At 44.0% G+C, this 27,941-nt stretch overlaps 1 protein-coding gene across 2 annotated transcripts; it reads left to right on the top strand.

Moving 5' to 3' along the window:
* The first annotated feature begins 842 nt into the window (after positions 1-842).
* MKRN1 (makorin ring finger protein 1) lies at positions 843-22,218 on the top strand. 2 transcript variants are annotated; one of them, XM_034638070.1, is made up of 8 exons: positions 845-1,207; positions 9,099-9,227; positions 15,266-15,495; positions 15,895-16,121; positions 18,403-18,617; positions 19,360-19,470; positions 20,018-20,156; positions 20,522-22,218. In XM_034638070.1, the coding sequence occupies exons 1-8, from the start codon at positions 1,017-1,019 to the stop codon at positions 20,732-20,734; spliced, it is 1,455 nt and encodes a 484-aa protein (XP_034493961.1). In that variant the 5' UTR covers positions 845-1,016; the 3' UTR covers positions 20,735-22,218. The 2 variants fall into 2 exon arrangements, with proteins under 2 accessions (XP_034493970.1, XP_034493961.1); XM_034638079.1 differs by lacking the exon at positions 9,099-9,227 and having other exon boundaries at positions 843-1,207.
* The last annotated feature ends 5,723 nt before the right edge of the window (positions 22,219-27,941 follow it).

Raw genomic sequence — 27,941 nt, 5'->3', positions numbered from 1 at the left:
AGGGCTTAAAAAAACTGTCTATGGAAAATCACGATTTAATAGGCAGCATCTCAGAGGACAGTGGACATTAAAGGGAAATAAGATAAATACACATTTTAATTTTCAGTTTTACAAAAGACTGTAAACTGGGATATTCCAGACCCCTTTTGTAATTTGTTCAGTATTAACTACCGTGTGAAAGAACAGTGCTTTCCATGGACTCAAATTATTGTTATTTACAGATAGAGAAAGCAGGAGCACTAAGAGGTAAATTAACTTGCTCAAAGGCCCATGGCCAAGAATGGGAGAAACCGAGAGATAAGGGAGACAAGCGGACTCCAGAGCCTGTGCTTGGCTACCATGCTAGTCTCCTGGGCTTAGAGATTATACCCTGATTGGAGGAATAAGAGAGAACATAAAGTGTTTACTATGTACCAGGCACTAAGCTCAGTGATTGCTATGCATGTCCCATAATCCTCAAAGCAACCATGTGAGGGAGGGCCTACTATCACCCCGTTGGAGATGAGGAAACAGGTTCAGGATGGGTATTGATCCCCGGTTCGCTCAGCAGGCAATTGGTAGAATCAGTAAATGGTAAAGTCTGGATTCCAACCTAGGTCCTCAGTTCCCGCCCTCCACTGCAGCAGCCTCTGCTAGCAGGTATTCCTCTGGGTTAGCACCCTTGAAATGGGACTTAAGTGCCCTAGACGTGCGGCCTCGTGTGTGTGCGTGGGGGGGGCGCAGTGGGGGGGCGCAGTGAGGGCGGGTCCAGCTGGCGGAGCCCGGCCCCCGCCCCACGGGGCGGGGCTGTCACGTCCGCCAATCAGAGGGCGCTGGGGGCGGGAGGCGGGCCGCGGCGCTGCGGCTCCAGCTCGCAGTTCGAGCGGCGAGAGCGCTCGGAGACACTGCGCGGAGCCAAGGGGAGCGAGCGGGCACCCCAGTCTCCTTCCCCTCCCCTCGTCGCCTTCTCCCGCAGCCGGACCGGAACTATGTGATCCCGGAAGTTCCGGTGCCATTGCTGTGTGGGATAAACAGTAATGGCGGAGGCTGCAGCTCCCGGAACAACAGCCACAACATCAGGAGCAGGAGCGGCAGCGGCGGCGGTGGCAGCGGCCTCCCCCACCCCTATCCCCACAGTCACGTCCCCGTCCTCGGGGGCGGGGGGAGGGGGAGGCGGCGGCGGCAGCGACGGCAGCGGCGGCGGCTGGACTAAACAGGTCACTTGCAGGTGAGACTGCGCAGCCGGGTGCCGGCGCGGGAGGGGGCTGAGGCCGCGGAGAGGGCGTAGAGGAAGGGGCGGGCGGGAGGTCGGGGGCGGGCGGCAGAGGGAGGAGAGCGACGTTTGGCCTCCGCGGCCTCCCGCCCGCGCTGCGTCAACCCCCGCCTGCTGCCGTGGTCCTGGGCGCGCGCAGCTGCGCTGCGGAGCCGCCGCACCGCACCGCCCGCTGCCCTCCCCGCGCCGGCGGAGCTGCGTGCGGCGCAGAGGGAAAGGTGGACTGATTCCTCCCCCCTCCTCATTGTAGCCGGAGGCTGTAGCCCCTGCTTGCAGCTCCGCAGGTTCGGGAAGGGGGTGCCACGCAGCCTGCCTCCCCGCAGCCGTGGGGGGCCGGGGAGCGCGGCCGCGGGCCCGGGCGAGGTGGCCTGGCTGCCGGGCCTCGGAGCCCTGTCATCCGTTGGTAAAGTCGGCTCGCGTCTCTCAGCCCCCGCCCCCCGCCCCACCCGAGAAGTAGCTTTTGTTATTTCTTTGTATGTTTATCGAGGTTGGCGGTTCTGAGCTTTGTCTTAGAACCGAGTGCCGGGCTGGGGTCGTCTACTCCGCCTTAAATTTTACGAGCTGCCATTCCCCTTCCGCGGTGAAAATGTTCTCTCTTGAAATACACTGATCTTACTTCTGAAGGGGAATCAAAGAGCTTGTCTTTCGCGGAGGAGAGCGGTTTTATTTGGTTTTGGTATGTCAGATGCAAGTATTTTAATAATTAGTGGATGGGCGGTTATAGGTACGTGTGTACGGGTGTAAAGAATGAACGAGCGTACATACAGGATGAGTGTGTTTAATAATTGGATGTCATACTTGGATTCTTAAGAAGTGATCATTAGCAACTGGAAGCTTTTCTTTTTCTATCAGTTGAAAAAATCCAACTGGAACGCCAGTTTTCACTGGGGGCGGGGGGATAATTTCCATGCAATACTACGAATTCTTAGTATGCAGAACTCTGTCTTGGTGTTAGCAGTTATATTAAACTAATATATACATGTAAGGCATGAATAACAAGCTTAATTAAGCTTACTTTCAGTAGCGGGATGGAGAACTATAAAAGCTATTTTAGGTAGTTTTTCTTACCAGTCATTTGTAGATCCTAAGGGAATCAAGTGCAATGTCTTAAAAGAATGAGAATTTGAAAATTCCTGTTCGTGAAACCCGTTAGTTGAGTCCCTATAGACAATTTCTCTTCCCAATGCTGCAGTTGATTACGTACTAGTGGCAGTCCCAGTCTACCTCCATATACTGAAAATAATGTTCCTTGAATGTGAGTTCTTTCCTTGAATGTGAGTTCTTTCAAGAACTCCATACAAAGTCCTAATTTTAACCTATCATTTTCGATCTCAATATAGTCAGCCTTGAACACCCATCACCAACCTGGCATTACCATACTATCTCATTTTTATCACGTAGCTGTACTTGAACCCAGCTTTACAGCAGTGCACAGAATTCGTCACTTTTACACTTTACTTTCCTGTTAGACGGTTCACCCTGTTCTTATTTCCTCTTCTAGTTCCCTAGTATATAATCATAATTCAAAATAGCATTGATTTATGTATTTAAAAATTTTACATAGCTCAGTAATATATTTTGGAAAGGCATTATGTAAAAGATACAGGCTTAGATGTACTAGTACCCCCCCCCCAGTAAACCTGTCTAGCTTTTGATTGAGTTGTATCTTAGATTGTAGTATTTGACATTGTTTTCAGTTCTAGTTAACAACATGATCTATTTTAAAATTTTTTTGGGGCAGTGGAATATCAAATACGATACTTTCAGTTATTGTAGACCTTGAGCCTTCTTGAACAGGGGCCCTATTTTGTTATCATTAATCTGTACTTAGTTGATGCTGGTAAGCCCACACCTAAAATTACCCACTTTAATATGTGCTTTGAAGGTTCCTCTGCTGTCATTAAAAAAAAAACTTGTAAATGAGCAAAGACAAAGGACTTAAGATCTGTGTATCATTCAGTTATTGATTAGTACTAGTGCCTACCATGGGAGATGTTGAAGGGAATGCAAAAATGCATCGTATCTTCATTGTGTTTGATAACAATCTCCCTTGAATTCAAGATAGTGATAACATTTTAGTATTTCTGCTTATTTCCTTCTATCTAGCAGTTTGACTAAGGCTATTTTCTTAGGGCATAATACTCAAGTTTGGATGATTTTTTAATTGCTCAGTCATATTTTCTCTGGCTACTGTTTCCTTCATATTTCTCAAAATTCTGTTTCATTGTGTTCTATGTCCGCAGCTTAAGAAAAACCTAACTACATGTACCTTTGCCAAGGAACTGTATTATGCTGCCCCCACCAGGCCATTTTTCATATTTTTTTTATTGGAGGAATATTAATAAGCTATTGCTTATAACTTGAGAGTATGGGGTTAAAATTATAACTTCTTTGAGAGTATGGGGTTAAGATAATACTTAAGTCGTAACTTGCAAGCTATAATTTTGGATTTAGACACTGCTTTGAGAGAGTTCTTCTGCGTAGAAGTAGATGCCTGCTCTGGCAGTTGAAATAATATCCCCAAAATAAGTGTTTTTATATTTCAATTTCTTTTCAAGTGTAGTTAATACAGTTTAAAAAGAAAGGGAATTATTCCAGGAAGTCTCTATCCAACTGCTGGGATATCCATAGTGAAGTTTATTAGTTGGAAACTATATAGGTATTTTTGAAGGAGTGGCATTGAAAAAGTTACCAGCCCATTAAGAAAAATTAATTTGCTGCTGACATTATGATTGATTCATCATGACAACTAGGTGTCTTCTACAGTTTTTTATGAAACAAATACATAAACTTCTGTTTGTATAGGTATTGTAGGAGATAAAAGTAAACCATGGTCCTCAGCCACCAGGAATTTTCAGTCTAGTCTGAAAAATGGTATGTGCACTCATCAGTAAATATCTGTAACTTCTGCAGATCCACAGCCAGGTGGTGGTTTGGTTCTGTTGTACCCTTAGAAGCTACTATTGGGGTGCTTTGTAATGTATTTTGGCAAACAAGGCTTAGGTTTCGAAGAGGTCCAGCAGTAGGGAGATTTTAGTCGACTAAATTTGTCTTCATTACTTTAAAATGTCTGGAGTCAAGATTTTTAATTTTTTTGTTTCTCCCATTTGGGAGAGAGCATAAGTGAGAGCACGAGCGGTAGGGAGGGAGAGGGAGAAGCTGGAAGGACACTTCACCCCCCTGAGCTGAAGGCAGATGCTTAACACACTGAACCACCCAGGCACCCTAGCATCATAGAATCAAGGTGGAAGAAGTTTTAGAAATCATAGGCCCAGGGGCACCTGGGTGTCTCAGTCAGTTCCCAACTCTTGATTTGTCTAAGGTCATGATCCTGGTGGAGGGATGGAGCCCCATACCAGCTCCAAGCTCAGTGGGGAGCCTGCTTGAGATTGTCTCTCCCTCTCACCCGTCCCTCTCTAAAATAATTAAAAGTCATATGGCCTAGCTTTTCACCAAAGGAAGCTTTAGTCTGGGCAGTGGCATCAAGATTTGGTTGGTGGCTTGGTGGTAGCATTTAAAAAACAAAAGCACTTTGATGAGATTCGTTTGCGGGAGAAATTTCTTAGGGTGCAGTTTGCCTTTTTTTCTACTTCCTTAATAACAACACTTTTCATGTCATAATGTCTTACAGATGGGTTGGCAAGGGGGGATTTCAGTGTGAGGATTGCATTTAATTCTGGGTATACCACTAGTGTTCATATCAACTGAGGAATAAAAGGCAAAAAAAATAAAATGAAAACCCAGACCATACATACCAAACAACCATGTAAAATAATGCTTAGTATTTGGCAGTAACTAATGAGGGCTTGTATTCTAGGGTTTCTGTTGATTCTGAAGTATCAGGTGATTATGTGTCTGCTTGAATTCCTTCAGTGTTGCTAGTTCTGGACCTCAGGAACGAATTTCATTGCTGGGTAGTCTTCATGTTGAACCAGATCTGTGATGTAACTTTCTGCATATATTCACTTTGTCGGGAATAGTGCCCAAAAAGGTTGTATTCTGGCTATATTACCCCAGTTACTTAAAACCTTGTGGCATGACATCTAGGTGACTTGCCTTAATGGTTTGCCTTACTAATTCTTAACTATTTGTACATGTGTACCTCTTCTTGCCAGGCATGGTTATAAACCAATATAGTGAACGAATGTAGTCTGGCTGGGCAGAGTAAAGATGTGGAAGGACAGATTTGAGTGAACATGCATAGCGCAAAGACTATGCAGTTATGAAACTAAGATCAAATCACCTGCTGAAGGTCACTTAGTAAGTTACAAGGCTGGAATTGAAAGTCTTCACAGTTCTGATGGGGCGCCTGGCTGGCTCAGTCAGAAGAGCACACAACTCTTGATCGCAGACATGAGTTCGAGCCCCACGCTGGGTGTAGAGATTGCTTAAATAAAGCTTAAAAAAAATCCCAATTCTGAGCCTTTGTACTCTTATTAGATCCAAACAGTCTACTACTAATGCAGCCTGATTGTATTGACTGCTCTGGTAGCTGCATTCCCTTCTGGCTCTTGAAACTTGGGATCAACTAAAGCCCCTAGATGTAAATACATCAGTTGGCCAAGACCAGTGCTTGGAAGGCAGTTTAATGCAGTAATTTAATTCTCTTGCTTCCTTGTTTCAGATACTTAATTGATATCTTACTGCTTAAAGATAAGTTGGCTTACAAGGCCCTACAGAATTTGTTCTTAGCTATCCAGCCCCATCTCCTTTCCCCCTTTCCCCCATTTTTTTCCTTACTCTCTTCACTGTGGTCATATGCTCTGCCGTGCACCACTGCCCTAGGCCAGCCAGTCTGTTTGACTCTCAATTTTTGCTATCATTTTGGATTCTCCAGAAGTTTTTACCCATCATACATGTCAACAAGTGAGTACTAGTGTAAGTGTTGCAGAGGTGCTAAGGAATGAATCAAGGTGCAGGTATTAGGGAATGGAGCTCCTTGAAGCAACTGGTTAAGGAACTGAGGTTAAGGTCAGCAACTGTCAGGTAGTGATTGGTGGAAGACAGAATCTGACACAGTAAAGAGCATCATAAACCCAAGGGCAACAATTGAAAGTTGGACGAAATGAGATTTAAGAACAAATGTAAAATTGAGTTGCGCCTGAGGTTTAGGTGCTAACCTTCCCAGTTTGGAATCTCTAAATATTTTATCGAGCTTTAAAACTGAATCAGTATATGTATCTGACTTCAAATTGATCGATCCCAAAGAAATATTGAAGGTATAGACAGCTTTGTCTTGTGTGTTTGAAAAGCAGAAGTTGCCACTGGGGATGAGATGGTAAACTACTGTATTCAAGCACTGATAACTGTTTCAAAAGGATAACCTGTTACCAGCTGGATACTTTCTTTCTTCAAGGATTTTCCTTATGTATTTACTTGAGCGCGAGAGAGTATGGAACAGGGTGGGGGGCAGAGGGGGAAACAGACTCCCAGTTCTGCAGGGAGCTGGAAAGGGGGCTCGATCCTAGGTCTCACGGATCATAACCTGAGCCGAAGGCAGACACCTGAACCAACTGAGCCACCCAGGTGCCCCTGGATACTTTTCTACGTACTTTGAGGCAAGATTTTACTGTAGTGGAGATTACAATGTAATTATCATTGGCTTGTTTAGTTGTTGGGGTGTCTGTGATGTCTTCATTTATGCAGTCAAAAATGAGCATTTTTTAAGACTTTCAGCTCGGGGAGGAGCAGAGGGAGAGGGACAATTGAGTGGGGAGCTCGATACAGGGCTTGATCCCAGGACCACGAGATCATGACCTGAGCTGAAGTGAGACGCTTAAGTAGCTGAGCCAGCCAGGCACCCCCAAAATATCTTTTGAGTAGTTTAACTCAAAAGTTGCCCTGTAGTTGAGTTCACACCTGAGTCAGATGATGGTAGACTTAACAGTTGAAATTAGGTCACCTATAGTTTTAATTGACTTCCTAGTATATTATTAACATGTCTTACGGACTAAAACCCCAGGGCGCACTTAAGGATCTTGGTCATTTTAATTGTTTCACCAGCATGTTAACTGTTCTTTCCATGTGGTGAACTGTCATACAGAAGTTTTTCCTTCCAGGTACTCTTTGAATAGAACCTTTCCCATTCAAATTTGGGCAGCCTTATTCAAGGTTCTTCTGGTGAATATGGATATTTTCTACACAATTCAGACACTGGGCAGTGGAGTATACATACTGTCCCTCTGTTCACCAGGTGTAGATAACTGACATTCTTGGATATAGTGATGACATCTGCAAGGCCAGCCACGTTTACACTTGGTACGTTTTCCTTACTCTTCAGCTGTACATAGATGCCTATTCGGGGAGTTGGGGCCTGCCAAAAATGATTACTCTCTCTGCTTAAGAGAAAGAGACTAATAAATGACCAAACAATTTAAACCCCAAAAAACCCTGGGGTGCCTTGGCTGTCTCAGTCAGTAGAGCATGTGCCACGTTGGGGGTAGAGCTTACTTAAAAACAAAATCTTGGGGAAAAGAAAAAACCCTGACAGAAGTCAGTGATGGGAAGATCGGGGATGGTGCCGTGGTTCTCCTCTGCTTGATCAGGGTTACCTACAAAAATAAGACCCATATCGCTTCCATATAGTTACCTAGAGAAACGCAGATTGCTGCTTGCTCTGCCCACTCCCACCAGTCCCCACTTTGTGATTTAGTAGGTATGAGGCATTCTCTACGTTTGCAGTTCTAGCAAGTTCCCAGATGATGCCAGTGCTTCTAGTCCAAGTTCTTTAGGAACTGAGTCCTAAGTTATACTCTGATACTTGGTGTTTAGGAAACAGTTAGGGGGTGCCTGGGTGGCACAGCGGTTAAGCGTCTGCCTTCAGCCCAGGGCGGGATCCCAGAGTCCTGGGATCGAGCCCCACATCAGGCTCCTCCGCTGGGAGACTGCTTCTTCCTCTCCCACTCACTCCCCCGCCTGTGTTCCCTCTCTCACTAGCTGTCTCTTTGTCAAATAAATAAAATCTTAGGGGAGAAGAAGAAAGGAAACCGCTAGTTAGGTACACACACAATCCTTTAAGGCTGAGGACCAATAGTCCGCTAACCAAAGAACATAAAGTGATTGCCCTTTGCCTCTGTTTGCAGCAAATTTGGATATATTTTCACATGTGGCTTTTACATGAATTTTTTAAAAGGTTCCATGCCCTTTTGGGAGTTCAGCGTGGGGCTTGTACTTGAAACCCTGGGATGGAGACGCAATCTGAGATTGAATTGCTAAGCCACTCAGGTGCCCCTCATATGTGGCTCCAAGATTTATCTGAACGAGCACTAGAGAGAGGGGTTGCCTACGAACAAGCACGAAGTGGGGGGGGGGCAGAGGGAGAAGCAGGCTCCACACCGAGCAGGGTGCGCAGTGGCGGGGCTCGATTCCATGGTGACCTGATCTGAAGGCAGATGCTTAACCGACTGAGCCACCCAGGCACCCCTGAAATGGTTTCTAAAAGTAGTGAAACATACAGTAGTCTGACCCATTCTGGTCTACATTGTTTATTGCTTCTTTTCTTTCTCTTCTCTCTTTTTTCTTTTTTTTGTTTAAACAGGTCTGCCATTATGGCTAAAGTTAGTGAAAAACAAGATGTTACCTCCCTAGGACTGTAAAATGAGAACCGTGGTCAAATGTACCCTGCAGAGACCAGATTAATGATGACCACAGTTGAAATCTTAAATTGGTACACATAATGTATAGGCAGCTTTCCTGTGGTACCATAACAGATAATCTTGTCATACAGTCTAATTCTACTTGGCTTTTGTGTTCATTTCACATGGTGGCGTAAGATAGGATATATTGGTCATGAATTCTTGTAGGACTGGCTTTAATCTTTTTAAACCTGTGGTTCTTTTTCTCACAGGTATTTCATGCACGGGGTTTGTAAGGAAGGAGATAACTGTCGCTACTCGCATGACCTCTCTGACAGCCCTTACGGTGTAGTGTGCAAGTATTTTCAGCGAGGATACTGTATTTACGGAGACCGCTGCAGGTAAGAATTGTTTACAAATAGTTGTATTCAGAGGTAGAGTGGGAGAGGTTGAGAAAAAGTGAGTAAAACACATAATTCCAATAGCTTTACAAATAGGTTTAAAATAAATGCTTTGAAAAAGGACTCTGTAGCAGTGTTAGTACCCCGATAAATCTCTTACAGGGCATGTATTAATCCATTAAAAAAAATAAGTTTGTAGTGCATTCCTAACTTCATTTCCTGAGGAGCCCCTGAGCCCCTTCTGCAAACCTAGGTTTAAGGTATGGAGAAAGCATGTTTGTATATGGCATTTCCTTTTTAAAAGTAAAAATGATGTGCGTATTTGACCATAGTTTCAGATCTCGTGGTTAATGAATTGAGAGAATATGGGATTCTAGGCATTTGGAATAGTTTCTTAGGTTACTAGTTACGAGAGCTTATCATTCCATGTCAACTTTCCTCAACCCCTTCAGCCTACAAGACTAAATCTAAGCTTAGATTTAGGGAAAATACTTCAGGAATGTGTCTAGTAACCAAGAGGGATTCCTTCTTTAATTTCTGTCATCATTGAATTGGTACCATAATCTTGTTAAATTGCAATTTGGCAGTAGTGGGTTGTGCTTAAGAAATCCGTAGAGTGGGACACCTGGGTTGGCTTAGCTGGTTAAGCGACTGCCTTCGGCTCAGGTCTTGATCCCAGGCTCCTGGGATTGAGCCCTGCATTGTGCTCCCTGTGAGGTGGGGATCCTGCTTCCCCCTCTCCGTCTCCCTGCCGCCTCCCCCTGCTTATTCTCTCTGTCAAATAAAATCTTAAAAAAAAAAAAAGTTACCTATTGATGTTGAACAAATTACCCCAAGATTTACCAGCTTGGAAACAAAAAAAAATCCATGTCCTAGTTTCTGGGGGTATGAAACCAGCATGACTTAGCTGGGTGGTTCTAGCTCTGAAATTCCAGAGGTTGTAGTCAGGATTTTGGGCAGGGCTGTGATACTTGACCTCTCCTTGGGCTTGGAGGATCAATTCTAAGGTGGCTCACACACTGTTGGCCAGAGAACTTAGTTTTTACCAGTTGGACCTCTTCCTAGGGCTCCTTCAGTGTCCTTACTTGGTTGCTGTCCTTCCCCAGAGCAAGTGATTAAAGAGAGCCAGCAAGGACACATCCACAATGCCTTTTATGACCTAGTCTCAGAAGTCCCACACTCACTTCCACTGTACTCCTTACAACAAGCAAGTCACTAAGTCAAGCCCATGTTCAAGGGGAGGGAGATTGGGCCTCACCTTTCGAAGGGAGGAGTATCAAACTGTAAACCATCATATTAGGTCAGACATTTTGGGGCATGTGAGCCATTTTTAGCATACTGAGCAGAAAAGATTATGTCAACTCTTGTGTTCAGATGCTTAGAATTCAAAAGGCTAAGAAATTATTGATGGGTGGAATATTAATGTTCAGTCATCCCACATTCATTTTACTAGGAAATCTAGGAAGGATAGAGAAAAATGAACAGATTTGTTTTTATGTGACTTTAAGGATCAGAAATGGATTCCCTGATATCTGAGTTTAAGTTAGTTGCTCTATGCTAATTTTTTTTCAGTATTACAGGGAAAATGACACCCCTTCCCCCCGAAACCCAAAAAGCCAGGTTTATCTCTTTGAGTCACAGTATGAAAGGGGGGTTTGGTAGAACTCCATCTTACTGTATGTATAAAGAGCAGTTCTTCGTAGTAGAATGGTCTGCACAGTTTCCGACCAACTTAATTGGGGAGCTGGGTTCTTGGCCTAGACAGTCAGCCTGGAATCTTTATAAACTCTGTCCAAGGAGAGAAGAAATAAATGTCAGGAGTGGAGGTGAGACCCAAGGATGTCCAGCAGAGAAGTGGAGAGTGCTGTGTGATAGGAGGGGAAGTGTGGCTGGTAACAGATGAGCTTCTTTGAGCTTCTTCAGAAGAGGGACTCATCTGATGGGACCGTATAGGTGAAAGAATGAAAAACAAGGTTAAATTGAAGAAATCTAAGCTAAAGCCGAGGCTGTATGTGTTAATCAGCTTATTTTTCAGGGAACCTTGCCAGCCCTAAATGCCATTTCATACTCTCCCTTCAGAGCAAGCATGGAGGCCTGTCCTCAGCCTAACCCTGTGTAATCAGTGGGCTTCGTGTGGGAGACCAAGGTTGAGGCCAGGGACTGAGGTGTGGGGGCCCTGTTTTGGTGACGCTCTGACAGGCAGTCTCAAGTCACCTAATGAACTGCTTTTTTCTTTTTAGTTTTCATATCGGCGAATTACCTGATTGGAGCTGGATTTAGAGCCCTCAGGATAAAGTGAAAGGAATTAGGGAAACCTATGTTTTAATAATCGGCCTGAAAGCTGCTGTGGTAATTGTTTGGGACAGACCCTACTTTTCACTCTCATCAACGGTGTAAGGATCTTTCTTTTCACAAATTGGCCAGTGCCCAGGGATTACAGATAACTGAGTGCTTCATAGAGGGAATAGTTCATAGTGAAAAATCATGTCCTTAATGCCAGGAGTTCACAAATACTGTGTCAGTACTTCATGATGATGGTGGCATATTACTTAAGCCAGTTCCTTATTCTGCAGAGCTGTTGTGCACATTGCAGGACCTCTAAGGTCCTTGGCCCCCACCTACTCAGTGCCCTCATCCGTTCTGCACACCCAGTGGGAAAGAGGTCTTAGGTGACAACCATTGCTGTGGTCAATCTTCTTTCATTTGGAGGGCTTTTTCCCTCTGGACCCACTGATTCTCATAAACTAAAACATTAAGGTTTATTTATTTGAAAGAGAGCATGCAAGCAGTGGGGCGGGGCAGAGGGAGAGAAGCAGACTCCCCACTGAGTCCCCACTGAGCGACGATTCCCAGGAACCCCAAGATGATGACCTGAGAGTATTTTCAAAGATGTGAAAGAAAAGCCCAATGTTAGTTTCCGTGTTGTCTCAGTAGTAGTTTTCTTCACTTAACACTTCGATTTAAAGGATCGCCGATTCTGGATAATCTTAAAGAATTAATTTAATACCATTACAAACAAACATTACAAACACATCATCACGGACTCTGAGTACAGTAGATGTGAGAGTCCTCTTAAGTGAGAGTTGGCAGGCTTCATCTGTACAGGGCCAGATAATGTATTTTGGCTATGGAGGTCATACTTTTCCTTGTGCAGTAGCAGCCTAGATGATAAGATAAGCTAATGGATGTGGCTGCGTTCCCATGAAACTTCATTGGGATGTTTGACATGAATTTCATGTGTCATAAAATGATTTTTTTCAACCATTTAAAAATACCTAAACCAAGAGTACAAGTTCCTTCGGTACCGGAGTCAGTCTCCTGAATTACACAATTCTAATAAAGGCCGCTTAAAAAAATAGTAAGGATGTCAGTGGGGTGCCTGGCTGGCTCAGTCAGTATCAAAAGCATTTTTAGCTCTGGGTTTGGCCTAAGGGTCAAAGGCTGCATTGATCCCTGTTCCTTAAGAAGATTCATGCTTACTGAACCATATATTTTTTTTTAGTAAGCGCCTTTTTGTTTTTCTTATTTAATTTATTTGACAGAATGCACACAAGGAGGCAGAGCAGCAGGCAGGGAGAAGCAGGCTCCCCTCTGAGCAGAGAGCCTGAAGCAGGGCTCAATCCCAGGACCCTAGGATCTTGACCTGAGCTATACTATAAGTTAGACACTTAACACGGACTGAGCTACCCAGGTGCCCCTAGTAAAGCACCTTTCAAAATGTGTCTTGCTTTTTCTTCTTGCTTTTAGTTTTCTCTTATTTGTACTTTATCTTTCCTTGTACTTAATGCACAAATCTTCACTTCAGAATCATTTTATATAGCTCTATTCTGCCCTAAGGGATTACCCTTTTTTTTTTATTAAAAAGATTTTATTTATTTATGCGACAGAGATAGAGACAGCCAGTGAGAGAGGGAACACAAGCAGGGGGAGTGGGAGAGGAAGAAGCAGGCTCATAGCGGAGGAGCCTGATATGGGGCTCGATCCCATAACGCCGGGATCAGGCCCTGAGCCGAAGGCAGACGCTTAACCGCCGTGCCACCCAGGCGCCCTGTAAGGGATTACCTTTGCCTAAATAGGCAGATTTGATTTTAAAACTTAATTTTCAAAATAGATTATCATTTGTATGCAAGGACCCTGTTTTACTCATTTAAATTTGACCCCTCAGTAGATGATTTCTTTTAAATTTATTTTGAGAACAAGCCCGCAAGGGGTGGGGAGAGTAGCAGAGGGGGAGAGGGGGAGAGAATCTTAAGCAGGCTCCACACCCAGCCTGGTAGGCAGGGCTCTATCTCTCAGGACTCCCAACATGATGACCTTGTTTAACCAACTGAGCCACCCAGGTATCCCACATGATGTAGTTCATAATGCATGGTACGTGTTGATTACCAGGTGTTGCTCAAAAAATTGAACTGTTCAGGCGCCTGGGTGGCTCAGTTGGTTAGGCGCCTGTCTTCAGCTCCGATCATGATCAGAGTCCTTGGATGGTGCTGGAAGTTGGCTTCTCCCTCTCTTTCTGCACCCCCAGCCTACCTGCTCATACGGACGCACGCCCTTGCACGCACGCCCTTGCTCGCTCTCTTTCTCAGATAAATATGGAAAAAAAAATGCTGTCTATCCCTCTAATGGTAACTGTGAGCTACCTGTACCTTTTGAACACTTGAGAATATGGCTAGTACCGGGACTAACCAACAGGGTTTTACATACTTGAGCTAGATGTGGCTATTGGTTGCTGTCATACAGAGTATTTTAGAGTCACAGTAGGGCTAGAACACCACCTGCTTGATAATTTTTTGACAATGAAGTGAGGTGTGGTGCAGGCGAAGTGCATACTTCAGTGGTTTCTGCTCTCAGCTTGCATGATCAGGATTCCAGTTTGGCTTAAAATGCACTGGGTTTTATAGCTGATAGCGAAATATTCCCGTTACTTGCATGAAAGGCAAAGTAGGTTCCTTAACGCCCAAGAGTAGGAATATGAAAGTTTGAGGTAATAGACTCCAGTGGTAAATATCAGCAAATGTTGCGGTAAGCTAAGGGACAGTGTGTAGTTAGTCTGTCTTTTTTAGATGTAAATATAGGCACCAGTAACACTGCTGGCCCATGGTTAGGATGGCCCAATTAATCAGTCAATTGCAAGACCAGCTAAATATGTGTACTATAAGTTAGACCAGTTCAGACTTATATATCTCACTTTGTGTCTGAATGAATGTCTGAATTGTGCAGATTTTGTTGGGCAGAAAGTTGGTTCTTGAAGGGAATAGTTTGGAGATGTGATTTTAATAATTTCACAGATGAAAAGAAATGAGAAAATCTATGGTGTAAAAATTTTAAAAAGTAGGTCAATGAGTGGATACAGGAAAAGAATACATAATGGATATTGTAAATGTGGTAAAATGTTCTTCCGGGGGCACCTGGGTGGCACAGGGGTTAAGCGTCTGCCTTCAGCTCAGGGCGTGATCCCGGCGTTATGGGATCGAGCCCCACATCAGGCTCCTCTGCTATGAGCCTGCTTCTTCCTCTCCCACTCCCCCTGCTTGTGTTCCCTCTCTCGCTGGCTGTTTCTATCTCTGTCGAATAAATAAATAAAATCTTTTTAAAAAATGTTCTTCCATTTTCTACCTGTTGAATTTGAGGGTTTGAATCTGTCGATCTTGGGTGCACCACCCGTCTCTTTAGTAGAGTTGCTATGAGAACCATGAGACTTATCTCCAGATGAGCATGGAATTTGAGGGGTGATAGATGGTCTGCTGCAGGGGTGGGCAAACCTGGCTGAAGGCTCTAAAGTTATGGTCTATGACCTTGGCTACTCAGAGTGCCGTTCTTGGACCAGCGGTATTATCCTATGTGGGTTGGTAGACATGCAGAATCATGGCCTCTGCCCCAGACTTAGAAATTACGGATATGCCTCTTAACAATTCCCCATCTGATTCATAGGCGCAATATTTTGAAAAGAACCCAAAGATAGGATCAGGGAATACATACTTCATTTGGGGCTGCTGGCTAGACAGTGACTGCTGACTTTTTAATTTTTTTTTTTAAAGATATGAACATAGCAAGCCATTGAAACAGGAAGAAGTGACTGCTACAGACATAACTGCAAAATCATCTCTTGCTGCTTCCTCAAGTCTCTCATCAGGAGTTGGACCACTTGTTGAAATGAATTCAGGCGAAGCCGAGTCAAGAAATTCAAACTTTGCAACTGTAGGAGCAGGTTCAGAAGACTGGGTGAATGCCATTGAGTTTGTTCCTGGTCAGCCCTACTGTGGCCGTAGTGAGTATTTGAAGACTAAAAACAACCTTCCTGCTTCTGCCCTTCATACTTAGCTTGATTAAATACTCTAAATTGGATTGCCTACTACTTACCGATGGAGTGAAAGAAACTTTTTGAATCCCAGTAGTAATGAATTCAGAATGTTTTGAAAAACTGAAGCATCTTAAATCAGTGCAATTGCACAAGAAATAAAGTTTTTCTTTCTTAAAGCAAGCCTACTCTTGGAAATTTCAGCATTAGAAAATTGATTCCTCAAGAGTAAGGGATTAGTTTAGTAGACTTGGAGTTTAGTGGAAGTTCTTCATTTTTTTTCTGTGCAGTTATTCTCAGTTACCTTACTTAGTTCATATATCTGCCTTACCCATTTTGGACCTTTACTACCCTCTTAAACGTTTTCAGCTGCCCCTTCCTGCACTGAAGCACCCCCGCAGGGCTCAGTGACCAAGGAAGAAGCAGAGAAAGAGCAAACGGCAGCGGAAACCAAGAAACAGCTGTGCCCGTATGCTGCGGTGGGAGAGTGCCGGTATGGGGAGAACTGTGTGTATCTCCACGGGGATGCCTGTGACATGTGTGGGCTGCAGGTCCTCCATCCGATGGATGCAGCCCAGAGATCACAACACATAAAAGTAAGTCTTCAGGGAGATATATTTGTTAATCCATGTGAGACTTCTTCTAAGATGCACATTTCATTGATTTTTAATATAGTAACAGACTTGTGCAACCATTACCAGGGTTTTGTATGATTTTCAGGACCTTTTCATCACCCCCAAAAGAAACCCTATGCCCCTTAGCTCCATTAACTCTCCTTTTTGCCCTTCCCTCCAGCTCCTGGCAACAGCTGATGTACTTTCTGTCTCTAAACTGGCCTGTTCTGGAGATTGCATATGAATGGAATCCTGTGTGGCCTTTTGTGACATGCTCAAACAATAGCATAATGTTTCCAGGGTTTATTCATGTTGTGTGTATCAGTACTTCAGTCCTTTTTCTGGCTGAAAAATTCACTGTATAGCTCTACCACATCTTCTTCCATTCGTTAATTGAAGGATGTTGGGATTGTTTCACCCACTGGCTGTTGTGAATAATGCTGTGAGCGTGTTTTAGGTTATCTTAGTAGAGTTGCTGGGTCATGTGGTAACTCAGTGCTTAACATTTTGAGCAATGCCAGACTTCATGCACAGTGACTACCGTTTTACATTCCCAATTGCAATGGGTGAGGATTTCAGACCATGGCTGTAAAGTTTTTTAATGTATTAATTTGAGAGAACTTGAAGGAGAGGGAGAGGCAGGCTCCCTGCTGAGCAGTGAGCCCCAGGATCTTGACCTGAGCTGAAGGCAGACCCCTAACCCACTGATCCACCTAGGCACCCCCAGACTATGGTTTTTAAGCCCATTTGCAACATCAGTTTTTTGTTGAAGACACTGCTTTACCAACCGTATTTATTGGAGCAACATATTTCTGTCTAAAACCTTTTATCATCTGTTTAAAAAAATTAATTTGGTTATTGGGTAAAGCATTGTATAAGAGATTTTTGAATCCTACCTACACAGCATGTTGGCTGTGTGAATTGAGGTAAGTTAAATCCCTGTAAGTCTTTCAGGTATGTTTTGGGTATTGGCGGCAGTAGTGTATTCGTCTTTGTTCTTCCCTTTTTAGTAGTATCTTTTTAAGGATTGTTTACAAAGAGGTTTTAAAAAGAGAGAAAAATATTAAAACGTTGGAGTTACGTGGAATTATGGGTGACTTTGGCTGCTTTTTTTGCATTCCTTACAATTAGTATATTTCATATAAATTGAAAATGTAAAACATACGTGTTAGACACCCCTCTCTTCTTTTACGATTTATTTGAGACAGGGAGGGGAGGTCCGTGGAGACTCCCCGTTGAGCAGAGTCAGCCACGGTGCTCGGTCTCATAACTGTCAGACCATTACATCCTAAATCAAGAGTTGGATGCGCAACTGACTGAGACACCTGAGTGCCCACTTACAGAACATGGGGCTTGGACCCACAACCTGGCATCAAGGGTTATATGCTCTTCTGAGTGGCCAAGGTGCCCCCATGGTTCTTACTAGCCCCAAAGTGGAAAAAACCTAAATACCCATCACTTGGTGAGTGGTTAAATAAGTTGTGCCCTATCGTGATGGAATATTACTCAGCAGTAAAAAGAAACAAAATACGGATACCTTCCACAGCATAGATAACTTTGAAAATGTGCTAAATAAACAAAGCCAGTCACAAAAGGACACATTTATGTGAAACGCCCTGAAAAGCAAAGCCACAGATTAGTAGTTGACTGGGGAGGGGTCCGTTTCTGGGGAAATGAGTGACTTGCTGTGGGTATGGGTAGTGGACACAGTCTATCTATACTGATGGTGTAATGGTTGCAGACCGCATCTACATTTAATGTACCATTGAAGGAATGAATTACATAGTATGTGAAGTATCTCAAAGCTGGTTTTTTTTTTAAATGAGAAAATGAGGTGCCCAGCACCTAATTGTCACCCAATAAATGTTAGCTTCTTTCACCCTTAACTTTATGACACGTTGTAAATTAAGACCTTAATCTTAATTACATTTTCCACCTAGAAACCAGAAGGTTAACAAACTTGGTATGAAAAACTGTCTCTAACACGGATCATAACATGGGAGGGTAGCGAAGATTTGGGTGATGTTTTTATTTATTTATTTATCCCCCCGCCCCAGTTTCTGAAGTTGAGTTCTTGACTGATGTAAAGATCTAGAATTGTCTGTCCACCTAGAGAGAGAGTTGTGAACAAAGCTGCTTTTCGTGTCAAATTGGGAACATCTTTTCAGTGGACGATTGAGTCCTTGAACATGAGTCATTAACTGTCAAGTTGAAGTCTAAATCAGTGGCTTGATTACACTTGTTATTTCTCTGCTTTTTCTAGTCTTGCATTGAGGCCCATGAGAAGGACATGGAGCTCTCATTTGCTGTCCAGCGCAGTAAGGACATGGTGTGTGGCATCTGCATGGAGGTGGTCTATGAGAAAGCCAACCCCAGTGAGCGCCGCTTTGGGATTCTCTCCAACTGCAACCACACTTACTGTCTCAAGTGTATTCGCAAGTGGAGGAGTGCTAAGCAATTTGAGAGCAAGATCATAAAGTGAGACTCCTCCCCAATCTTCGTGTTTGCTTTCTATTTTGGGGAAGAATTTAGTATCTTGTGCCAACTTTGAACCAGATGGACGCGCATATAAATGCATGCATTTTATCTTGAAACTGGGGTGTTCTAATTGGGATTTCTTCTTTGTATTTCAGCTAGCTTCTAGGTTAGTTGGTATATCTACTTTATTTGAGTGAGGAAACCCTATGTATCAGTTAGTAGAATCTTCGTGCTTTTTCTGAGGAGATTGTGTTTAATGGATTAGCCAGTTTAGGCTCAGTGAACAGACTTATCTAGCTCTGAATGTATGTTTCCTGACGTTTTACATTTTCCACTTTCCTATTCCATCCATTAAGCTAGCCAATAGTCCACCATCCTTTAAAAAGATTGTTCTCATAACTGAACAAGAACTACATAATCGAAACAGAGCAAAGTTACAAGAAATAAATTTATTTAAACGAAAGAAAAAGGAGTCCGTGTGAAATGTCTTCTTTTGTTATCTTTGTTTTGTTTTTTGTTTCGTTTTTTGTTTTTGTTTCTTTAACTGGCTAGCCATTTCTAAAGGAGTTTGTCTTGCCTCAAAAGAAATGGTCAGTTGTGTGACAGTGTTGGAGCCCTTTCAGGAAATGCCCACTTGGCCTTCAGTTAAGTCTTAAGTGTGGTGGTGACACACCAGGGTGTGTCCTTGAAGAGTGGGCCTATAAAGGGGGATGTGCATTGCAGCCTGTTCATTGTTTCCCAGGTCCTGCCCAGAATGCCGGATCACATCTAACTTTGTCATTCCAAGTGAGTACTGGGTGGAGGAGAAAGAAGAGAAGCAGAAACTCATTCAGAAATACAAGGAAGCAATGAGGTATGAGCACTGCAGCCTTTTCTCAAGCTAAGATCCCAACAGAGCTTGGGTTCACTTTGAAAAGAACAGTGCTGCATTATATACTCCTACCTCCTTCCTACCCTTTCTTTGACTTCCCAGTACAGTTTCTTTTTGTCACCCCTGATAACACTTAACCCCTTACGTACCTTGCTATAACGCAGTCCTTGGGGTGCGTGCCGAGGACTGTGTTATAACGAAGTCTGTACTGCCAGCTGATGCCCCGTGAGTGGGTTTCTACCTCATTCCGAGTCCATGTTGTCCTATGTGCTTGTGTGTGGGCTTCCTAGAAGGTTTCCTCTCTGCCAGATCTGCGGGACTGGAGCTCTTTGAACAGCACAGACTGGAACAGAGTATCTGTTTCTGTCAGTGCTTCATGCATTAGCACACACATTAAGAACACACCTTGGGGAGGGCTGGAAGCAGACATGCCGGTTCTATCCCTACCTGTTTAAAGAAATACCAGATGATAGTCAAATACAGACCTGAAATCCACTGTGAATAAGGGTTGCGATATTTTCCTTTCCAGCAACAAGGCGTGCAGGTATTTTGATGAAGGACGTGGGAGCTGCCCATTTGGAGGGAACTGTTTTTACAAGCATGCGTACCCTGATGGCCGTAGAGAGGAGCCACAGAGACAGAAAGTGGGAACATCAAGCAGATACCGGGTAACTCTCGCTGTTTTTTTAAAGGAGGGGAAATAACACGCTATCAGTTGAGGCCTGCACAGATTGGGGTAGGGGAAAGAGATTAACGCTCAGGTCTGGGAGTGAGACTGGCGGATGAAAAGCGAACGGCAACCTCAGGAAACTGGGCGGGATAGAGGAAAAGCTAGAGTGCCTAAAGCGCTAGACTAATCGGTTTGCCTCAAGTGACCAGAGGGGAGGAGTGAGGAGTTGGTAAAGTCGAAACCCTAAATGAGAAGTCTGTTCGTCATGCCCTCTGGTGTGCTGGACGTTTGCCTTAGAAACAACAGACTAGAAGATACTACTGCTCGACAGTGCCATCCCTATCATGGCCTTGTTTTTTACAGGCCCAACGAAGGAACCACTTCTGGGAGCTCATTGAGGAAAGAGAGAACAGCAACCCCTTTGACAACGAAGAAGAGGAGGTTGTCACCTTTGAGCTGGGCGAGATGTTGCTTATGCTTTTGGCTGCAGGTGGGGACGACGACCTGACAGACTCTGAAGACGAGTGGGACTTGTTTCATGATGAGCTGGAAGATTTTTATGACTTGGATCTATAGCAGCGTGGTGTGGCGTGGGAGCTGGCCTGCTGAGCCTCAGACAGTAGCTGTCCCCTGTGGTGGTGTGGCAGTGCCCGAGTTTCTCTCCTAGGCAGGTCTCTCAACTCCAGGTGCTGTCGTGATCCTTCTTACCCAGGGCCTGTCTTCTCAATCCCTCACCTTTCCCCAAGGAGTGTGTTGTTTTTTCTGTTCTAAAAAAAAAAAAAGTTACAAAAATAAATCTTAAAGCTAGTTTTTTTTGTAACATGAATTTAACTGTCAGACAGTTAGCGTAGGTTTGTTGCGTCATCTGTTTTCCACCAGATTCACACCGTTCTAGGGTAGCGTTGATGGACTCTCCACACTCACTCAGAGGACCCCAAAGTTCAAAAGGAACAGCATCGGCCCTGCTTTGGGTCCGAGAATAGAGGTGATGGGTGACGGATCTGAACTGTGGCAAGTAGCCTGCTACAGACCTAACAAGGTGGATACTTGAGGTTTCTGGTGAAATCTGCACATAGGTGTTTTTATATCTGTTCCCTACCCTGTAACCCCCACCTGTGCACTTGTTCTGTGGTTTTGGTCTCTTGTCGATTGCACACAAGTAAGACTACTGGGTAACCAGAACCAGGTGCGAATGTGTTGAGAGTTTTACTGTGTTTAGCATGATAGGAAAATTGTGAAGGGACACCTAACAGATGCAGCTGCATAAGTGAAATGCTGAGCTGGAAGCGACTCCCGAGGGCTGATAGACATGGTGTGTGCGTGTGTGCGAGTGTGTCATAAGCTTCTCGTCCCTGCATAGGTGCTGTGTTCTTAGCCTTAGTGGAAAAACATGGTTTAGTGGTTTCAGCCTAGTATGGCCCATAGATTGTAAAGGACAAAGCAGTATATATATGGTAGCTGTCGGTAGAGCAGTGCTAGCTCTGTCAGAGAAATGGGCTTAGCCACAGGTTTCAGCTGTCTGTCCCATATATTAAGACAAACCAGGGCTTGGGTACACAGTTGTATTTAATGTTTTAGGGTCCCAGCCTTTCCAGCCCAGGCACTTTTGGACGAATGTTTGTCCTCGTTTGAGGTTTTGTTGTCGGGTTTTTGTGTTTGTTTTTTGTGGGTATTTGCCTCATTCCATCCCTGAGCTTTTGCAGGTAGACATGATTCGGAACTTCCTCCCTAAGGTGTTTCTTGTAGTGGGGTCATTGGTTGGCAGGATACCTCATGCTTTTCCACCAGAGGGGGGCAGGGGTGGTAATCCACAAGAGTAGGACTTAAGTTGGTAGAGAAATTTCTTGATTGGAAATTTTAGTATTGAGTTTTGTTGCTCTAGTTCCTAAAATAACTTGGGAGATGCTCCTCGTTTGTCCATCTACTGCTTTGATTCCTTGGATCCCACCCATTCTTTCACTTTTAAGAAAAAAAAAGTAATTGTTGCAGAGGTCTCTGTATTTTGCAGCTGCCCTTTTGTAAGAAGCACTTTTCCCAAATAAAACAATAAAAAAACCAAATTGGCTTTGTTTTGTGTAATGTTCAATGAGCTGTTCTGAAACTTGCAGGTGTCAGCATAACATTGTTTCCTTTCGTTGTCTCTGATCAGTTCGTCAGTTATTATGTGGATATGGTTTCATTGAGAGAAGTGATAGCTTTCCTAAGACCTGTAACCTGCTGAGAAATGTTTGAGCCATAAACAGGGAAACCACCAGCAGGAATCACCTCTTGTATTTTAGAATTTGCAGGACTAACCCTTCCCTCTTTAGTGGCCAAAGGCACCGCCTGTTTTCTGCAGCCACGCAGCTGTGGTTGAACTTGCTTCCTACGCACAAATAGCAGGTATGTCACAAAATACAATGTGTTTTGAAAGGGTACTTTTCTCCCTAATTACTCTATCATACTTCTTATAAAACCCATTCTGTGGTGACCTTTTTGTATTGGCTATTGGGTGGCTCAGTCTGTTAAGCATCTGCCTTCTTGGTCATGAGCATTGGGCTCCCTGCTGAGCAAGGAATCTGCAATCTGCGTCTCCCTCTTCCCCTTACCCTGCATGTGCTCACTCACTTGCTCTCATACATAAGTGGAATCTTTTTAAAATACTCTTTAGTTAAAATAGTTCTATTAGGAACTAACAGGGTTCAGTGTTTCCATTTCTAGGAATTTTGTGTATTGTGACTTGGCGTGTAGTCCTGGTAAGAGCTGTGGGTCCACAAGTAGGCTTTGTGTAAGCTCATGTATCCACCACTTCCGTCCAGAAGTGTTGAGAAGCTGCCTTCAGCCGCTACGGATCAAGCTATGCTGGGGATCACAGGTGATGGATAGCTGCAGAGGCAGCGTGGAAGTGTTAGGGGCCATAGTAGGGAAGAGACTTCTTAAAAGCAAAAGCCTCTGCCTTTTGGTGCCTGGGAAGTAGGCGGCAGCTCATCAGCTGCTCTGTTGCCATATCCGAGTGTGTGGTGGGAGAATGATCTAGGGAGGCTGTGACAACAGCTCACTGCTGGACCTAAGGTAGGTTTGGGTCCGGAGCAGCTCCCTTTGCATCTTGGAAAAGGCAGTGCAAGTTCATGTAGCAGCCAGGCATGACGTGCATGGCTGCCCTGTTCTCGCGCGTTGGGTGTGAGCTGTGTGCTAGCCTGTTTTAAGTGAAATTCTCCCTTCTCGCACAACTGGTCTCAACCTCTGCCCTGCCACTACACACAGGAGGTGATGTTTACATCTCTGACTAACTCTCACGAACATGAATGGGTACACATTTTAGGAAAATGTGAAGCAAATACTACCTAAGACTTGGAAGGTGGAGGTGGTAAAGGGTATGGATAAAGGTATCTTCGTTGTCGCAGTGGAACGGCCGGTCTCAGGCTGAAAACATCATTTTGTAAGGAAAACCAAAGAGGGTGCTTTTGATGTTTAAAATAATTATCTTAGCAATATTATTTTAGTCATCTTATTCAACATAATTGCGTAAAAACTGTAAGGTCAAGTAAATTCTCTCGAACCAACAAACTTGTGTGGTTAAAATTGATACATAGATATGATTAGTAAGAAAAATAAACCAACCGTACTTATTTGCCTTACTCATTGATAACATTACTAATGAAATTATTTTTTTAGGAGACTGGTATTTTTTTTAATTTTTAAAGATTTTAAAAATTGACAGTGCATAACCAGGGGGAACAGGAGAGTGAGAAGCAGGCTCCCCACTGAGGGAGCCAGATGTGAGGTTCAGTCCTAGGACTCTGGCATTATAACCTGAACCGAAGGCAGATGCTTAACTGACTGAGCCACCCAGGCCCCCCAGGAGATTGGTAGTCTCTTAAGTGTCTGCAGCATGTATTTAAATTGTTGCTGGCTCAAGCAATAGAGCATGCGACCCTAGATCTTACAGTCATGAGTTCAAGCCCCACATTGGACGTAGAGCTCAGTTAAACTGTTGAAAATAGGTACCTGAAGGAAAGTTTTTTTAAACTTCAAAACACTAGAAGCTGTTTCTGAGAGTTTCCGTGGGCTTGAGCAGCAAAGGGATTTTGAGTTCGAGTGTGCACATGAGTGCGAACAGACAGGGAGAAGCAGGGAGCCCATGTGGGGCTTGATCCCAGGATCTGAGATCAGGACCTGAGCCAAAGGCAGATGCTTAACCAACTGAGCCACTCCCAAACAGGCTTCTATTTTAGATAAAAGTGCTCTGATATAAAAGTGCTCTGCAGTAAATAACTTTGAGGGCAGTGCTTATCTTTGTGTATTTAATGATAGAAAGAGATCCATTGTAACAGAAGATACCAAAGATGGATCTTTACCAACAAACCAGGTCTTCATTATACCACCTCAGCGGTACATAGATGATAATACCATGCAGCACCTATGCAAGTAGTTTCAGGTCCAGTTGATGTGCTTAGTTTTCTTATTCCTCTCAAATAGACTTGAGAAGGCTTAGGTACTCCTGTCTTTGCCAACAGTGAGCATAATCTGTCACGTAAAACTGAATTTGTTTTAAAAAATGATTTTTTGTTTCAAGACTCCTTTCTGATAGTTTATTTCTTCAAAAGGATTTGCTTTTACTTAGGTGCAGGTGCACTGTCTCCCAGGGCCCCTTGCTTTTGGTGTTAAAACTGTTAATGGATAACATTTTAGTAAGAGGAAGGTAACCATTTGTTTTACAGATAAGAGTCCCTGCCAGACACTGCTAGCACTGGGGGGTCCGATGAGCGCCCTCGTAGCAGAAAACCAGGCGTTTTAAGATAGTCCGTGTGATCCCTCCAGACCCCAGACTCCGGTGTAGTTGGTGCCATGTAACTCCCTCACACCACCTGCTCCAGGCCTCTATCCTTCTTGCTGTCATGGAGATGCTCTCCTGCTTCCCTAAGTCACAGGGGAGGGGAGAGCCCCTCCACCCCAAATCAGATTTTGCATGAATATAAATTGTGACTGAGATTGGCGGGGGGGGTGTTAGTGATTATTTTGCCAATGTAGCCTGGCATGAGATATCCTTGAACAGTTGTGATCCTTTTCTTCGTGAAGTTACATTTGTTGATTTATTTTAAGTTGCCAATTTTTTTGAGTTAATACGGTGTTTTAGGTATAACAGTGATTTCAACAGTGGTTATTGATGATTTTATGATTACTGTCAAGGTGTAGATTAAGAGTATTAAAGATCTTGTCAGAGCATAGGCAGACGGAGGACCAGTAGAGCCCCATGCAGGCACTCGATTCCAGGACCCTGGGACCATGACCTGATGCTTAACCAACTGAGCCACCCAGCTGTCCCTGAGAGCTTTTTTTTTTTTTTTAAGACGTTCAGAGCATGTGAGCACCAAGAGAGGGAGAAAGAGTCTCATCAAGCAGGCCTCCCCACAGTTTAGCTGCGACGGCAGTTGAGATAACATCCTGAGCCGAAATTGAGCTGCTTAACAGACTGAGCTACCCAGGCCTGGCTAATCTCTGGCCAGGGAAAGCTCACCCGAGGTGGGGAGAAAGGGCATCCTCTGAAGGAACAGCTGTGCGGAACTGAGGCCCACAAAAGGCAGCAGCTTTTATTGGACACTCCATGCCTGCCATCTGATGGTCCCTAGGATCTGCAGTTGAGTGTCTCAGCTACAACTTCTAGGAAAGATCTTGGCAAGTGTCAGTAACACAGTAAAGGCTGATTGCCTTCATATGTCAAGATGTTCTTAGTAAGTTTCAGTATGTTAGTAAATGATGACATCCTGATGTGCTGTTGGGAACCATCCTGCAGCGTGCTAACCAAGGTGGAGGGGAGGGGAGGTGGGGACCTTGTTAAGATGTGGTTTGTGAAGCAGTAGTCCTGCTAGTCCTGGGATCCCTTGTAGGATCCTGAGATCTTCCCGCAAGTGTAGGTCCTACAGCAGGCAGGACGAGGCTGTTTGCCCCCTTGCCGTTGGGGAAGCAATCTATGGGCCTGCCTTTGTGTCTGCACTGTTTGGGGGTTTTTGTAAATTTCCTTTGAAACCTTGGAATAGAGAGAAATCTGTAAGTGGCCAAGGAAATGTGGGGTTTTGATTTAACTTCTGAAATAATTTCCAACTGAAAGCATAGGGAACGGCAGACTCTTAACCTAAGGGAACACATTGAGGATACTGTTTAAAGAGCCACAAACAGCATTTTTACCTTGTTCTAGTGTTCGCTAACCAGTAGTCAAGCAAGTTAGTGATAATCATCCTGCCTGCAACTTAAGGCCCAAACCTTTCCTTAGTCTAATTTCCAGATCTTCTAATATTAAATCAAATCAGCTATTCTGGTCTTGTACCTTCCTGTTTAGTAAACACATTCCTGTTTGATTACTGTTATGGGACGGGACGTGTGCATGTGCAATTAGAAGAGCTCTTGGGAATGTATAGTTGGCCCAAATGCGCATGTGTAGAATTACACCTATTGGTTCCTTAGCATTTTTTTTTTGGTCAAATCTCAGAAAAACTAATGATAGTGTATTAAGCTTGAGGTTCACCATTTATTAATGTTTGCTACATTTGATTTTTCATTCTGTCTCTGGCCCTGCTGATCCATTTGGGAAGATCGTACATGTGACACCTGTAAGTACTTCTGTCATGTAACCCCAGTACGATTATCGGGGTATATCCCCGTGATAACATTGATTTACAAATTTTTCCTACTGTTCCAATTTCTTGAGGAGAAAGGGTCCAAATCTAGTTAAATACACTGTACTTCTAATTTTTTTCCTTAAGTTTTTGAGTCATGACTTTTTTTAGCTACTTGGTATATAAGAAGGAACAGATTGGTAGATCCCGCCCTAAGATTTATATTCTAACAGATCCTTTTTTTCCCCCCCTCTCCAATAAGTAGGTTCCGTGCCCATCATGGAGCCCAGATTGGGGCTTGCACTCAAATCCTTGAGATCAGGACCTTAGCCGAGATGCAAGAGTAGGACCCTATAACCCGCAGAGCCACCCAGGCTATTCTACCAGATCCAGATCCTTAATGAACATGTTTTTCTCCAGTTTATCCTGCTCAGTGAGTTGAGGCATCTTGTCGAGTCAACCCTTTCTAGCACCGCTGCTTTTTGCTCCTAGTGTCAGCCCTTATGGACTTGGCACCTGTATGTACTGCTGGGGGCCATGCCTGTTCCACTCTGATCCATTTCGCTCCCTTTTCCCTGGCAGTGCTGTTTATGGCCTGTTATTGTACCTAATGACCACTTACAAGAAAATCCTTAATCTTGACCCATTTCTCATGCCATTATTTCTTTTTTTAAAATCAGGGTATCTTTAAGAAAAAAGATTTTATTTATTTGACAGAGACAGCCAGCGAGAGAGGGAACACAACAAGCAGGGGGAGTGGGAGAGGAAGAAGCAGGCTCCCAGCGGAGGAGCCTGACGTGGTGCTCAATCCCAGAACGCTGGGATCATGCTCTGAGCCGAAGGCAGACACTTAACGACTGAGCCACCCAGACGCCCCTAAAATCAAGCATCTTTAAAGTGTGCAATTCAGCAATTGTTCAAATACAGCATTTGTGCAATCCTCATCACTGTCTAGTTCCAGAGCATTTTCATCCTCCCCAAAAGAAACCTGATTTCAATTAGTCACTCCCATTCCTTCCCTTCTCTTCCCTTCACGTGCCCAACACCCCCAACCACTGGTCTGTGGCTTTCACATCAGAGAGAGGCTTGCTGTCTCTTGCCTATTCTGAGCACTTCATATAAATAGAACCATATGTGGCCGCCTGTGACTGGCTTCTTTGACTTAACGTAGTGTTCTTGAGGAACGTTTT

This window comes from Ailuropoda melanoleuca, chromosome 1 (genome assembly GCF_002007445.2).
Source record: "Ailuropoda melanoleuca isolate Jingjing chromosome 1, ASM200744v2, whole genome shotgun sequence".
Taxonomy (NCBI): Eukaryota; Metazoa; Chordata; class Mammalia; order Carnivora; family Ursidae; genus Ailuropoda; species Ailuropoda melanoleuca.
This window is presented reverse-complemented; position numbering and strand designations above follow the sequence as displayed.

Bases quoted from the DNA above. Each gene is read 5' to 3' on its own strand.
- MKRN1 (XM_034638070.1), top strand. From the start codon at position 1,017: ATGGCGGAGGCTGCAGCTCCCGGAACAACAGCCACAACATCAGGAGCA. The intron at 16,122-18,402 runs GTAAGTCTTCAG...TGCTTTTTCTAG, and splicing joins AGAGATCACAACACATAAAA to TCTTGCATTGAGGCCCATGA. The intron at 19,471-20,017 runs GTATGAGCACTG...TTTCCTTTCCAG, and splicing joins AAATACAAGGAAGCAATGAG to CAACAAGGCGTGCAGGTATT.